The sequence below is a fragment of the Myotis myotis genome, unplaced genomic scaffold (genome assembly GCF_014108235.1).
Source record: "Myotis myotis isolate mMyoMyo1 unplaced genomic scaffold, mMyoMyo1.p scaffold_m19_p_7, whole genome shotgun sequence".
Taxonomy (NCBI): Eukaryota; Metazoa; Chordata; class Mammalia; order Chiroptera; family Vespertilionidae; genus Myotis; species Myotis myotis.
The window spans coordinates 64,058,664-64,075,206 of record NW_023416379.1 but is presented as its reverse complement, the minus strand read 5'-3'; the positions used below and the strand labels follow the sequence as shown (position 1 = coordinate 64,075,206).

At 40.3% G+C, this 16,543-nt stretch overlaps 1 protein-coding gene across 3 annotated transcripts in view; it reads right to left on the bottom strand.

Moving 5' to 3' along the window:
* Positions 1-6,659: 6,659 nt before the first annotated feature.
* SLC17A5 (solute carrier family 17 member 5) overlaps positions 6,660-16,543 on the bottom strand; it is an 82,255-nt gene continuing 72,371 nt past the window's right edge. For all 3 annotated transcript variants that reach the window (XM_036316828.1, XM_036316827.1, XM_036316826.1), the window contains exons 10-11: positions 13,017-13,107; positions 6,660-7,995 (exon numbers count right to left, since the gene is read on the bottom strand). In XM_036316828.1, coding sequence (XP_036172721.1) covers positions 7,858-7,995; positions 13,017-13,107 — 229 coding nt within the window. In that variant the 3' untranslated portion in view covers positions 6,660-7,857. The remainder of the gene's footprint in view (positions 7,996-13,016; positions 13,108-16,543) is intronic.

Sequence of the window (16,543 nt, the reverse complement as noted above, 5' to 3'; positions counted from 1 at the left end):
CTCTTTCCTCCTAGTTGTAGAATTTCCACTCAGCCAGCCTTCCCGTGGTTCTGGGTGATGTCCGTTCTGTCCTTTAGTTATATCTCTGAAGTGGTTGTTTGAGGCAGCGATCTCCGGCGTTAACCTATGCCGCCATCTTGGTTTCTCCTCTTTTGGGTTTTCTGCCTTCTGCTTGTTGATCTGCAAGAAGTCTTTGAATATTCTAGATATTAACTTCTTATCCTGAAAGATGTTACAGTCTCTCCATTGTGTCATCTGTTAGCTTTGGTATATTTTGCTGAACAGAAGCACTTAAATTAATGTAGTGACATCCATCTAGTATTTCCCTCCCATACTCCTAGGCTGTATAGGTATTTTCTAACATATTTTTCTTATTCACTTTCTAATTTTGCTTACTAGTATGAGTAGGTATTTTTCAATACACATATCAACATATACACAATTTGCTGTTTTTTAAAAATAGGGTAAAACAATTTGTATATTATTAGGTAACACTTTCATCCTCCAACAGAACATATGGACAGACTCCTACATCTCTGTCTCTCTGCTTGTTTTTAAATGGCTGCATAGTATTCTCTATTTTAAATGTACCTGAACTTATTTATAAATTTTCTTATTGATGAAAAATTGACAATAATCCAAAAAATTGTTTGGTGCTTATTCAAGTGTTTTTTAAAAATACATTTTTGTTGATTTCAGAAAGAAAGGGCGAGGGAGAGAGAGAGAGAGAAACATCAAATGATAAGAGAGAACCATTGATTGGCTGCCTCCTGTATTCCCTGACTGGGAATCAACTGTGACTCCCTGGTTCATAGGTCGATGCTCAACCACTGAGCCGTGCCAGCCGGGCTCAAGTATTTTTTAGACTAGATGACCATAGGTAGAATTGCTGTTTCAATGAATATATTTATTTAATTTTGACATATTGCCAAACTGCTCTCCAAAAGTGTAATTTTTATGTTCATTAACAGTGTTCAAACATGATTTCCCCCCTATTGGAATGAGGCTTATTCCTTTACTCCTTTAAAACATTAAATTTATTGAGGTAACATTAATTAATACCATTATATACTTTCCAGGGGTACAAGATTATAATTTAACATCTATTTATTCTATTGCAGGCTTCCCACCTGGTCTAGTTTCCTTTCACTATCATATATTTGACCTTGTTTATTCTCTTCCTCCTCCCCACAAACAGAGTTTTTAATGGAGACAGCATATAGCATAGGACTAAAGAGAGTCTGCCATTGCATTAGAGAGACCTAGTTTGAATCTTGTCTCTGCTACTTATCTGTGTGACATTCTCAGTTTCCTCATCTATAAACGGTGGTGCGAATACCTATGTGACAGGGCAGTGGGGAGAATGAAATAAACATTGATGTAGAGCCCTCATACAGTACCTGGCACCAATTCTCTACTCTGGGAAATTTATCAATATTGTCATTTATAATATTATAATACTAGATACTACTACATTGAATTTGGAACATATCTTCACTATTTCCTTATCTGCTTTAGTTTTTATTCAATTGACAGCCTCAGATGGTCCTGGTTCAGTGCATTTCACCTTCTTCCTCTTCTTTTCAACCTTCTCAACTTACAGTGGAAGAGAAGGGGACTCAGAAGATGCAGTAATGTGCACCCCACGCCTGCCTGCTCTTCAGGCCACTCTAAACCTGGAGAGAACTCACCATGGTTCCTCATCAGCCTTCTTAGGTTCCATTTTACTGTGTGGGTCAAAAGTAAGATCAGAAAGCCTGGCTGGTGTGGCTCAGTGGTTGAGCATGGACCTATGAACCTAGGAGGTCACAGTTCAATTCCCAGTCAGGCCACATGCCCGGATTGTGGGCTTGATCCCCAATGTGGGGTGTGCAGAAGGCAGCCAATGGGCGATTCTCTCTTGTCGTCGATATTTCTCTCTCTCTCTCCCTCTTCCTTCCTCTGTGAAATAAATACAAACATATTTTAAAAAATGAGAGCTGGAAGAAGAACTGAGCAAACCTCCCAGAAAGAACAGAGAGGCCAGGTGCCCTCGTAATGACTCCTGCGATGACGGCAAACCGTCCTGCTAACAGGGAAGATTGAAAAGAGGTGGTTGTGAGGGGAGCGTGTCACAGAGGCAGGGAGTGAGGAAGGCGTGGGAGGGAGGTATAGAAAACACAGGGTGAGGAGTCTACACTTACTTTCCTCCGGCATTCTGAACTTTCCCTTCTCAATGGGAGCTGAGGTTCTTCCCCCCGAGTCCTCGTTGCCTGTCCCATAATTTGGAATTGCAAGGTTTGTCCCATAATTTGGAATTACAAGGTTTGTCCCATAATTTGGAATTACAAGGTTTGAATGCCCACAGGTCTTCTGTGGGGACTTTACTCTTCAGTAACAGCACAGAGTGGGAGGGTTGGTCTTTGGCACCCCTTCAAAGTGTTCCAATCATTAAAATTTTCAAACTGGTTTGTTAGTAGGAATAATAAGTTCATTTTTCTTTTTCCTTTTTCTCAGAAGCAACTAAATTGTGTATTGGCATGCCTAGGTTTACAGAAAACATCTTAAAAACATAGTACTATAGAATAAAGATAGAATAATTAAATAGTCCCTAATATGATACAAGGAGCTAAGATAATATTACAATAAATTCTCAGCTGGGTTGCTGTGGGGCCCAGGTCTTAATTTCACACCTTATTCTGGGAGAAGGTAAAAACCTTCAGTGCGCCCCGATGCACAGGCTTCTTGTAGAATTTGTTTTCTTAATTAATAAGAAGCAGCTTTGTCCTTTAAATAATCATTTGCTTCTGTGCTGGCGACATATCTTGTTAAGGAATATATATTTTTTTTGGTCTATTGTAATAGGAGAGCCTGTGGGCTTGTTCGGTTGAAGTTGGTGTGGGGAGCCCAGGTTACTAGGTGGGTCCCCGTAAGGGCCAGAGACCCTCCATGAGCAGTCAGAGAATGTGTCTCTGACCCAGGTCTATCTAGGCTTGCTCCCGGCATATTCGGGGCATCATAGCATTGACTGAGGTAACTACGTGACAGTGCCACACACACAAATGCTGTTATCGGTCAGGTTGATCATATGATTCTCTGTAGCCGGTGATGGCCAAGCGCAGGATGAACTTCCTGCTGTTGATGACAGGATAACGTAAAGCACGGCACACCTCTGAACTAAAAGAAAAAGGAGGGGGGCATGATGCCCTGGCCGGGTGGCTCATTGGTGGAGCATCATCCCGATACACCAAGGTTGTAGGTTGGATCCCCGGTCAGGGTACATACAGGAATCTGCCAATGAATGCATAAATATTACAACGAATTGATATTTTCCTCTCTCTTCCTTCCTCTCTAAAATCATTCGATCAGTAAAATAATTTTAAAGGGCATTATAATAGATATTGTATAGGTAATTAATTATATAGGTTTCACAATATACATGCTTGAATTTCCTCTAGCTGCCTGCTAGTACTTCACTCAAAGCGGTTCTTGAACAAGAGCGAGCAGGCCGTACCCTATTCAGACTGCCGTCAACCTCCACCAAGCTTCTGTGGGGAGCCCCTGTGGAGTGAGTGTGAAGTTGTGAAGTGCATAAAACCTGGGCTATTTGTGGCGCTTTGAGGAGCACCGACTTCAATCCTGAGAGGCAAGGATGCTGTAAATGCTGGCATATTTGTTGTTTCTGTCTGTCAAAAAGAGCACCTCAGGAAAAGACTTAATGCAGTATGTAGGACGGTAGGCTCCCCTTGGCCCGAAGTGCAGCCTGTCGCGCAGGGAGGCATGTGGCGGAAAGAGGGCATTTAAATGCCTTTTCAGCTCAGTGGAGCATAATGGCTTCTCACAGCACAGGCCTGCAGTGACGTGGCCCCTCTAAGTTCCCTCCTCCCCAGCATCAAGATAAAGTGAAAGTAAACAGGCGCTTGGAAAATTACTCGTGTTCTTCCTCCGCAAGGCACATGAAAGGGGTGGCAGAAAATGTATTCCATCTCCTTTCTTTTTGGCATTGCCAGAACTCACTGCGCCCCAGACCCCAGCTCCTAGGAAGTCTCTTCTATAGCGCCCCCTTAGAGCACAAACTTATAATTGCTTTGTTGCTTATGGTTGCTCTAACTCTCATAGGCATCTGAAAAGGCTTTGTGATCTATCTTAATTTCCATTTCCATGAGAAAGATAATTTATTCCTGAACTGAAATAAGACATTTATTTGTCCCACTCTGTTCATCTCAGGCAGTTCTGTGATTTTCCTGAGAGGAATCAGGCACGTCCTATAGTGTTCGTCCTGCCTTCAAGTTTAAATACTATATCAATATCTTTCTATTGGGGGAATATTATTTTGAACAGCGTTGATAAGCCGCCCGTAGAGAGGAGATAAGATATATATATATTTTTTTTTACTTTGCAACAAGGTTTAAATTCAAACATCTTGATTTCTGGTTCTTGAAAATGAAATAAAGGCTGAAGTAAGAAAGACATTACAATGGTTAATACAAACTGCTGACTTCAGCGTGTGTCTCAATTTCTTTCCTAACTGATTCACAAGGCCAGTTGGCATGCCCATTCCCTCTGGATCTGACTGCTCGGTGGATAGTGACGCTTGACATGCAGGGTTTCAAAGGCTGGAGCCCATGAAGAGAAAGGTTTGATAAGTTAGAATGTGAGCTCCATGAGCAGAGGGAGGGGCTTTTTCACTGCTGTGTCCCAGGTGCAAAGAAGAAAGCCTGGCCCATGAATGCTCAGTAAGTATCAGTTGCATAACTGGGAGGGGAAGTATTCTGCCTATGGGAACTAAGCTGTTCTCAAAACCACTTACCAATAACTGCCACATAACATTTTGAGGTGAGCATTTCTTCACTTAAAAGGTGTTGGCACATTTAATTATTTTTTTGAGAAAACAACATGAATATAAGAATATACATACATATAGGTGTATATATATTCCAAATTCAATTTTTTGTCTATTTAATAAAGGGTTATTTTTCTAAATATTAAGCAACTGAAAATTATGACAAAGCATATATAGTTAGTTATGAGGACTATCATGCTGAGATGAATCAAATGGACCCTGCCTTCAAGATGCTCAAGATGAATCTAATCTATAATAATAAAAGGGTAATATGCTAATTAGACTGGATGTCCTTCCGGATGAAGCTGGGGCCAGAGGGAAGACAGCCTGGATCCCGGGTGCCAGCGGGAGGCAGGAGGGAAGTCAGACCAGGTCCCAAGTGCCTGCAGGTGGCCAGAGGGAAGCCAGCTCGGGTCCTGGGTGTCAGAGGGAAGCCAGTGCTGGCAGCCGGGGGGAAGGAAGGCTTATTCTTGCATGAATTTCGTGCATCGGGCCTCTAGTCCTATATAATAAAAAGCTAATATGCAAATAGACTAGCCAACTAGCAGTGGGGTCTCTGAAGCTGGCTCGTAACCGCAACTGTAGCTCGCAACTCAAAGCAAAAAATCAGCCAAGAGACTGCTCGTATCTCGAAAAACTCGTTAGTCGTGACACTCGTAAGTCAAGGCCCCACTGTATTGGGGGCATTAACCAGCACTGGTGGGAAGCTGGACAGAGAAGGATCTGACTAAAACGGCTGTGAGGCCGCTTAACTTTTCCATTCCAGGTGGAAACAAAAGCTACAAGAATCTTATTTAGGAGATGGCAGGGGTATTAAAAGAGACTTGAAAAACTGGAATGGAAAAGGCAGGTGGTTAATTAGACACAGGGCTGGGGGACTAGAAAGGAGGAAGAATAAAAAATAACCTCGGGTCCAAGTCTAAGTGACTGCGGAAATGAAACTTTTAACAGGAATAAGTGGCAGGAACAGCCACGTTCATTGGGGATGGCGATGAGGGAGTGAGGTTGGATTTAAACAAGTCTTAGGTACAGAGAAGATCGCCAGTTGGGGATGTCCAGCAGGTAGTTGAAAACCTGATAGTGATTATGTAGTAGTCTGAGCAACAGATTTTAAAAAATGATGTATTTATTTGAATAGGTTAGTCCACTGCCACTTTTGGTCAAGTGAAAATTAATTCTCCTTCCTACTGCTGATTGCCTATTTTCTCTCTCCAGAGGTAGCCACGGATTCTGGTTTCTTGAGAATGATTCTCAAGATATTCTGCATGTATATGTCCCTAGGAGAGTTTGTATTTTTGTTTTTTAAAGGCCAGAGAAGATTGTCTTTGAGACAGAAGGAAAAGAAGAAGAGAGATTAAAGAATTAAAAAGGAATTACTGAAGCAAGGTCTTAGAGAAGGTAAGACAGGACAGAATCAGTGGTGGGCTAGAAAGGGCAGGTCAATGGCAATAGCAATATCTCTTTTATTTTATTTATTTTTAATATATTTTTATTAATTTCAGAGAGGGAGAGGGAGAGATAGAAACATCAATGATGATAATTATTGATTGGCTGCCTCCTGCATGCCCCCTACTGGGGATTGAACTCACAACCTAGGCATGTGCCCTTGACCTGAATGGAACCTGGGACCCTTCAGTACATAGGCCGACGCTCTACCCACTGAGCCAAACCAGCTAGGGCTTGATTTCCATTTTAAATAGCTGGCCTACTTCTCCTCTACCTGGTGTGGCAGAGATGCATGTAGAGGTACATTGGGGGCTTTAGGAGGATGGCAGAAAAGATGTAAAATAGCCACTGTGGACACTAGAAAATATCATAGAACTGTCAGATCCAAAAATCAATCAAAAAAGGTTTATTTTGATGATTTATAAAAGAAATATCACCACTGCAACCCAAAGCTATTTACAGATTTAAAAATAAATTTACAGAAATTATTCACATCATATTACATTAAGCAGTTTTATTAAAATGTTACAGGTAGTGTTGAACAAACATATAACATAAACCAAGTTCTAATCACATAAAAGCCCTCAAAGTATGTTCAAAACCCATTGGAAGACGGTCTAGGAAAAAATGGAAATATGATTTCAAGAATTGGCAGGAAGATGATTTTCACCTTTACATTATAACTGGTCTCAGGAGACGTGGCCTTTAAAAGTCACTTAAACCTTAAAATGCAACCAGGGTCTTACATTTGGACAAATAGCTGGCGTAGCTCATAGAACACAGGACTTGGAATTTATAGTCTGATCTACTCAAAGGTAGTTTTAATCAAGGATGATGGTGTTAGTGGTTAATTGGGCATCACACTTTACTCTCGCAGGTTACATGCCAATCAATATTCCTGGGAGGGGAAAGTTTGAGGATTCTTCAGAGCCATGGCTGTGATCTCAATGCTCCTGCCTTCTCGGGGTTGTATCTGCACCTTAACAGCCCCCAGGGGAAGAACACCATCCAGAGACTTGGCCCTGTGCCTGGGCTTGGCTGCCGCCTCTGATAAATGCTGGGCACTGTCCCTGAAGCCAGGAAGGGACTGCGTGGCAGCTGCCTGGGCATGCTTCCCTCAGCCCAGCTGCCGATCCGAATTAGAGAATGGCTGGCAGCGCCATGGAGATGCTAAAGTTTGAAACTTAAGTGTCAGGGATTGCTGATGACAAATAATTATGAAGAAAGTGGGTGAAAATAGGTGTTTACCAAGACCTGAGACTTATTAATCTAGTTTAATTAAGTAAAGGCATAGAAGAGTCCACTTCAGCTCATTCAATAGAACTCCCCTACTTCATATTGCTGACTTGCAGCCAGTTATGTGACCCTTAAGTATGAATTCCAGCATATATGTTATTAATAATTAAAAATAGCTAATTTTACTAATCTGGCCACTAGTGACATTTCATGATTACAAGCCTTAAAAATTTAATACACATACAATTTTTTTCTTGTATATAGAATGCTTACATATTAAAATATCAAAGGCACTTTTAGGTTACTGATAAGCAAAAATACATGAGTAGAGACAGAATTATTTATTGGTTCCTTCAGTTTCTGTGTCCATGGTGATCATCGAGGGCCCAGTTTTGCACTTCACCTTTACCGAAGAGTGTGAAGAAAATGGCACCAAATACATTAATAGCAGCAGCGATCCAGAAAACAGTTTGCCATTCCCTAATAGTGTTCTGTAGAGAAAGAAAGAAAAAATGCACATGAAAATTTCTTGTTCACTTTATAACGCTAAACACACACTGCGCGCACACACACATAGACACAGACACACAGAGACACACACAGACACACACACACACACAACCCAGTAGAACTGGCAATGAGAAAGAAAAAGAAAAGGCAGTAGAAAGCTAGCATGAGGCCATTTACTCAAGAAAAAAGGAAAAATCTGAAGAAAGGAGCACTGTGGGGTTAAGTTATACTTATCTGAGATGAATGTATTTTGGTGAAAAAAATCTTAGAAATCCATCTTGAATTTTAGTAACTATTTAGATATGCCAACAGTGTGTTGCCACCCTAGAGGAGTCAGTCAATAATTACATCATATGCCAGGAAGAAATGTTTAAGACAGCTTCTTAGGATTCCTAAAGACCAAGCTTCTCTGTGTCATTAAGGGGATACAATAACACCTTAATGTTATTTGGAGACAGTGAGTAACTTAAAATCAATCAATTGTACCAGAAATCTCACATAGCTCCTAGTTGGCTTTTTAACAAAAATTTCATCAGTTTTTAGAGAATGCTGTTTTGTTTGTAACAAAAATGAATCTTAGCCAAGCTGGTGTGGCTTAGCGGTTGAGTGTTGACCCAGGAACCAAGAGGTTGCTGGTTTGATTCCCGGTCAGGGCACATGTTTGGGTTGCAGGCTCGATCCCCAGTAGGGAGTGAGGCAGCTGATTCAACAAATAGTACATGTGACAAAAATCCATCAGTATCTATCAATGTTTCTATTTCTCTATCTCTCTCAAAAGGTCAATAAAAAACATATAAAAAAAACCCATCCCCAAACCTGAATCTCAGACACACTTTGACTTTTAATTATTTATATATACTCTGATTCATTCCACAAAGTTTTTGAGGCAGTACAGTAAATTTCATTGTAAGCAATTTTAATTTTAAAGCAAATGTGGTTTTACTTTTAAAAGATATCACTAAACTAATGCTTTAGTAACTTATCCAAAATCCAGTTCAGTTCCCATTTTACAAACATTCAAAACTTTAATTCAGGAGTCCATATTTCCCTAGCATAAGCGCTGGGAGTATCAATAAGTGAAAGTAACATGTGGTAGTGTGTTGTCACAATGATCTATGTTGAACATTTCTGACATGTCCACATGGAGACACAGAATTTTAGGGAAAAAAAACAAAACACTTTCCCAACATATCTTTCCGTTATGTGAGAACACAGTAACAAGGGGCACTGATTCATTTAAGTAAGGAATTGGTGGGAACAGAGTATAGGAGCATTGCCTATGGTGAACACATAGATGTCTGAAATAGTCTATTTGGTAATGAAAAAGTTTGCATATTCTAAAAGTGTTAACTCGATTACAGAGACAAAACAGAGAAAACTAAGTCTCTTTTAGAAGTTTAAGTCAGCTTCTCGAAGAATATATTTCACCAGTTCATTAGATTTTTTTAAAAATAGGAAACTGGAGTTAGAAAGGGCCTTTGAGATAATTTATTTTGATTTCACACACAATGGAGGAACCCTTTTATTTATTTATTTAAATTTTTAAAAACACATCTTTATTGTTCAGATTATTACAGTTGTTCCTCCCCCCCCCCACCATAGCTCCTCTCCACCCAGTTCCCACCCCGCCCTGCCCTTACCCCCTGCCTCACTGTCCTCGTCCATAGGTGTATGATTTTTGTCCAGTCTCTTCCCGTACCCACCACACCCCCTTGCCCCCGAGAATTTTCAGTTCATTCCCTTTCTATGCCCTTATTCTATTCTATTCACCAGTTTATTCTGTTCGTCAGATTTTTTATTCACTTGATTTTTAGATTCACTTGTTGATAGATATGTATTTGTTGTCAATTTGTTCATAATTTTTTAAAAAATATTTTATTGATTTTTTTACAAGAGGAAGGGAGATGGAAAGGGATAGAGAGTTAGAAACATCGATGAGAGAGAAACATCGATTCAGCTGCTTCCTGCACACTCCCTACTGGGGATGTGCCCGCAACCAAGGTACATGCCCTTAACTGGAATCGAACCTGGGACCCTACGGTCCGCAGGCCGACACTCTATTCACTGAGCCAAACCGGTCAGGACTGTTGTTCATAATTTTTATCTTTACCTTTTTCTTCTTCTTCCTCTTCTTAAAGGATACCTTTCAGCATTTCATATAATACTGGTTTGGTGGTGATGAACTCCTTTAGCTTTTTCTTATCTTTGAAGCTGTTTATCTGACCTTCAATTCTAAATTATAGCTTTCCTGGGTACAGTAATCTTGGTTGTAGGTTCTTGCTATTCATCACTTTGAATATTTCTTGCCACTCCCTTCTGGCCTGCATCATTTCTGCTGAGAAATCAGCTGACAGTCGTATGGGTACTCCCTTGTAAGTAATTAACTGTTTTTCTCTTGCTGCTTTTAAGATTCTCTCTTTGTCTTTTGCTCTTGGCATTTTAATTATAATGTGTCTTGGTGTGGTCCTCTTTGGATTCCTTTTGTTTGGGGTTCTCTGCGCTTTCTGGACCTGTAAGTCTATTTCTTTCACCAGGTGGGGGAAGTTTTCTGTCATTATTTCTTCAAATAGGTTTTCAATATCTTGCTCTCTCTCTTCTTCTGGCACCCCTATAATTTGGATGTTGGTACACTTAAAATTGTCCCAGAGGCTCCTCTCCTTGCACCATCTTCGTATTTTTGGATTCTTTTTTCCTTTTGCTTTTCTGGTTGGGTATTTCAAATATTTCAAATCTTTGACTTGATTCTTAGGATCCTCTAGTCTGCTGTTGGATTTCTGTATATTATTCTTTATTTCAGTCAATGTATGCTTAATTTCTGATTGGTCCTTTTTCATATACTTGAGGGTTTCACTAAATTTCTGAGGTTTCTAGAAGATTCTTGAGTAACCTTATAACTGTGGTTTTCAACTCTATATCCAGTAGTTTGCTTTCCTTCATTTCTGTCATTTGGACCTGTTTTTTTATCTCCGCATTTAGGCTACTTCCCTGTGTTGATAGAATGGCTTTATGTGCTAGGTGTCCTATAGGGCCCAGTGGCTCAGCCTCCCCAATTACCTGAGGTAGACACTCTTGGTGTACCCCTTTGTGGGCTGTGTGCACAGTCTTGTTGTAGTTTAGCCTTGATTGCTGTTGGTATCACTGGGAGGAATTGTCCTCCAAGCCAATTGGCTGTGAGGACCAGTTGTGTCTACAGTGGGAGAACTGCGGTGCTGGAGACACCCTTATGGGGCAGGACTTGCTTCAGTGGGGCTTTGGTGCTCACTGAGTCTGCCCCCTGAGTGTGTCTCTTATGGATATGAAGAGTTGTAATCTGAATGGTCTCACCCTGACCACTGGGTACATACACTGGCTCTTGGATCTCTAAGGAGGTGCAAAGTCAGCCACTGCCTGAGGCCACCCAGCAGGAGCTACAGAGAGATCTGCAGATTCCTCCTTTTTGGGGTTTGGAGGTGCCCAGATGAAGTGCAGTTGTGAAGCAGTGCAGGCTGCTGAGGAGCCTTAGGCCTTCTTTTGGAAGCTCTGGGGTTCTCTGACCCAGCTGCAGCTTGACAGGTTTTTAAAAGGCAGAGAAAGGCCAGGACATTCATATGCAAAAGCCTCTGCACACAGCTTGGGTGGAATTGTAAATTGAGTGGGGTGGGATCTCAGAATCACCAGAGCAGAGCAAAGAGCAATGGCTGCCAGTCTGCTCTGCCTCAGAGAGGTCCCAGGGTCTCTGTGTCCCACGGCCCCATGCAGGAACAATGACCGCTGCAAGCACCTCTGAGAGAAAGCCGCCCTCACGTTCTAGCCCAATGCCAGACAGTCCAGTTTCTCTCCGTATGAGTCTGGGTCCCCAGATTCTCGCCTGGAACTGGAGTTCAGAGAAGTCGGGAGCTTGCAACTCCCTCCTGATTAAAAAAGACAACAGTATACCCAGCTGCCGGCCCCTTCCGCGCACGCCTCCATACCTCCACACTTCCACACATCTGCACCTCCTACCGGACTCAATGCGCTTTTCTCTTTCCTTCTAGTTGTAGAATTTCCACTCAGTCAGCCTTCCTGTGGTTCTGGATGATATTCATTTTGTCTTTTAGTTGTAGTTTTAATGTGGTTGTGCGCGGCAGCAAGTTCAGGTGTTACCTATGCCGCCATCTTGGCTGTCCCTGGAGGAACTCTTTGTACAGGCCTCTTCCCACCCACCGGGCTCAGTCCTCTAGTGCTCCATCCCCACAGACTGGCTATTCTCTCCTCTGTGACCAGAACACTCTGCACACATTTTTTTTTCTGCAGTATTTGTCATGCTTTATTTTATTTGATTTCATATAATCTCTAAATGATGATTTTCTCAAGTGCAGAAACTTGTCATTTTTGCCACTGAATCCTCAGTATCTGGTACATTAATTAGCACCCAAGAAATGCCTTTGAAAACATGTTTGACTATTTCAGGGCTCACTAATTCATAAGGCAGCTCATCCCATATAGCAACAGCTTTAAACAAAAAACCTTCCTATGGTCTCCTCATGACTTCTCTCCATCTGTCTTTGTGAAGCTGCTGAGAGCAAGTCGCTGTCTTTCATATGGAAGTCTTCCCAAGTCTCTGCTCCTCTAAACAGTCTCCATTATTTCAACTGTTCCTTATTCATTCTCACATGACTTCCTGTACCTTACCTTCGTGCAACCAATTTTTGAAAAATTATACATTACCAATTTTTATTCATTCAAATAAAAAGCACAGTCATTTGTATGATATAATATCACAATTTTTAAGTACTTGTGTAGTTTCAGCTATAAGATCTTTGTTTAACTTAGTTCTATTGTTCTGTCTAATCCAAGGAGTGTTCTTTGAAAATATACATTTCTACCCATTAAGACATTTACTTTTTGCTGCTATAAAGAATTGCATAAGAATAAACATTCAGAATTTTACTCTTAATTAAAGTACATTCAACTTTGACACAGAGGTGTAGCTTCCAGTGAACTGTTTAGATCTCTTCAGTTTATATGTTAATCATCTCCTTACCTCAGGGGTCAGGCTTTTAGCAATGACAGGCCCAATCATTCCTGGAATAGTGGCGAACGTATTTGTGATGCCCAGGAGGATGCCAGCATACCTGCAGAACATTTTCATAGAGGGTTATATTGTATCACACACTTAAGTAACTTTTTTCAATAGATAGCTATACCACTTCCAGGCTGTGTTCTTATGAAACTTTAAATTAAATGCCTTACTGGAACAGGACATTACTGAAATGTTTAGCTAGTGAAAACTTGCATTTAAATAGTTAAATAGCATTCTAACATTATTTAAACACGGCCATTGAAATAAATCCTGTTTATAGTGATATAGGAAAGTGCTGAGAGATGATTTTCATCATGAGCATATCTAAATAGGAAGCTTGATATGTCTTACGTTTTTTAAGTTAAAAAAAGTTATTTCCTGATCACAAAATTTATTTCATTGTTGAAAATAAACAAAAAACATTAAGAAAAAATAAAATGATCTATAATCCTTCCATATATAATCAACATTAACATTTTGGTAAATATCCTAATTATGTTTTCTATGTATATTTCTAATATATTATTATAGAAATGAGATCATACTGAATATCAATTTTACATCTTACTTGCTCTACTTATTATATATCTACTTATACTGAAATCCTTTTATACTGTCCCAGAAGTAGACAAGTTGAGTCTACAGTGTGTGTGTGTGTGTGTGTGTGTGTGTGTGTGTGTGAGAGAGAGAGAGAGAGAGAGAGAGAGAGAGAGAGAGAGAGAGAATGCATTTTTAATAAGCTCAGAAAAAGTTATGATTTATTTTAAGGGTAAATCTTAGGGGAGTGTGATCTTCTTATCTATGTTTACATGCAAATCCTTAAAGAATTCCTGCCTGTGTTTGGGAAATGCTAATGAACTGTTGATTTTTCCAGTACATAAAGAATGTATATAGACTAAACAAGGCTACCATAGCCAATATTTTGGTTACCATCCTAAAAAGAATGAAATGCTTATCATTTTCTATAAAGAAGTCATAGGGATGATAATCAGGAGACCTAAAAATTCCTACCTAGTTCCACCATTAACCATCTATGTGACCTTGGGCAAGTTAGTGATAAATTACTTCCCTTGTCATTGATGGGTTCACAGATGTGTATATGTAAAATATCTGGTGGTCCCACCTGAGCTCCCCCACATCCCACCAAGTATATGAAAAGAAAAATTTTAAGTACAATATACATATGGAAATGTGTAAAAACCATATGGAGCTTGAAAATTAAAAAAAAAAATAAATGCAAATGGTTTTTATTATATTTATTAATCTTTTAAATTTATCTTTATTGTTGAAAGTATTACAGATGTCCCCTTTTTTACCCCGTTGACCCCCCTTCCCGCCCCTTCCCCAGGCCTTCACACAGTGAGCACAATCATGTCACTAGCACCTGACCAAGAAACAGAACCACCGGTAAAATCATTTTAAAGGACATTTTACATATGGTTGAACTGCCTTTCAGACTGTGTAAGTTTAAATTTGTTGGGTCACCTCTCTCCTACTCAAAAACCTACAAAGATGGTTTAATGCTCACTGTCATCTTCTGCCTGATTTGCAGTGGCCTGGCCCTCGCTCATCTACCCAGCCTTGTTTCCTAGCACCACACAGTATTCAACTTTAGACCCAGACAGCTCTCATTCCAGCTGCTCACTCTGCCATGCTCATTCCTGGTACTTACCTATTTTCACTATCTGAAGTCCACACTCCTGTCCATCCAAACCACTTGCTTGGCACCTGTTCCATGAAGCTTTTTCTGTCCAGTTCAGCTCATACTGAGCTCTGTCTTTTCAGAATCTTTAATGCTTTTAAAGCTGGTACTATGTGTTTTAAGAGGCTCTGTTCTCTAATTCATGTTTGCTAATTCTGACGCTAGTCTCACTGCAAACTCATGGTTTACTCCCATTTATTATTTCTAGTGGCCAGTACAACATATGTGCTCATCCGATACACAGAGACGGTGCACATGACCCACAGTTGTTCGAGGCCTCTTGCATGGATCCATGGGGCTCTGGCTGCACTGACTGCTGGAGCTTAGTCCCATAGAGACTGGCACCCGACTTGGGCATCAACTCCAAAGGGTGACAATTCCTAAGCGGAAATTTCTTATAAATGGAATCATATTGTATCCCACCTTTTAAGTTACATACTAGGGTTGCTGAGCATCATTCCAAGTTGTGTGGATCAGTAGTTCATTCCTTTTTCATTGTTCTCTCTCTAACTGAAGGAACTAGGATTTTATCCTGTAGATAGTCCTACTTTCTGGATTTTGTAGATTGCTTCCCTAAGGTATCACTTAACATAATATTATGTCCCCTGCACACTGGTAGTATCTAGACTAGATGCTAGAGGGTTTATTAGATTTGGGTCTGATATTTTTAGCAAGAAAACTTAAAGGTGGTGGTATAATTAAAAATGAGTTAACGAGCCCAGCTGGTATGGCTCAGTGGTTGAGCATCGACCTATGAACCAGGAGGTCACAGTTTGATTCCCGGTTAGGGCACATGCCAGGGTTGTGGGCTCCATCCCCAGTGGGAGGAGGGGGTGTGTGCAGAAAGCAGCTGATGGATGATTCTCATTATTGATGCTTCTATTTCTCTTTCCCTCTCCCTTCCTCTCTGAATTTAATCAAAGTATTTTTTTTAAAAGAAAAATTAATCAAGTAAATGGCATTTATTTGTCATAAAAATCACCTACATATAAGAAAAGTCCAATTAGACCTTTTAATTTTTATGATATTCAAGGTTATTATAAAATAAAATTCCAGTCAAATTAAGGAAGTTTGATGATTATTAGTATGTATAATCTTTAAAAATATATTTTATTGATTGACTGATTTGAGAGAAAAAGAGAGAAAGAAAGACATATTGACTTATTGTTCCACTTATTGATGCATTCATTGGGTGATTCTTGTATGTGCCCTGACCAGAGATAAAACCCACAACCTTGGCGTTGGGAGAATGTTCTAACCAACGGAGCTTCCCAGCCAGGGCTAGTCTATAGAACCTTAAAGTGGTATAATACTATTTCTATTAGGGCTTAGGATTCTCAATTCCTCGGCTGTAGGCTACTGACCTAAAATTCCTCTCCTCTTTTTATTTAAAATTTTTTGGTTAATCCTCACCTGAAGATATTTTTCCCACTGACTTTTTAAAAATATTTTTTAAATTGATTTTAGAGAGGAAGAGATAGTAAAATCAATGATGAGAGAGGATCATTGATTGGCTGCCTCCTGCACGTCCCCTGCTGGGGATAAAGCTAGCAACCTGGGCATGTGCCCCTTACTGGAATTGAACCCAGGATCCGTTAGTCCACAGGCTAATGCTCTATCCACTGAGCCAAACCAAGTAGGGCCCATTGATTTTTAGAGAGAATGGAAAGGAGAGAGGAGAAAGAGAGGGAGAGAGAAACACTGATGTGAGAGAGACACATTGATTAGTTGTCTCCCACACGTCCCCAAATGAAGAGGAAAATGTGCCCTGGGTCTTATAAGAATA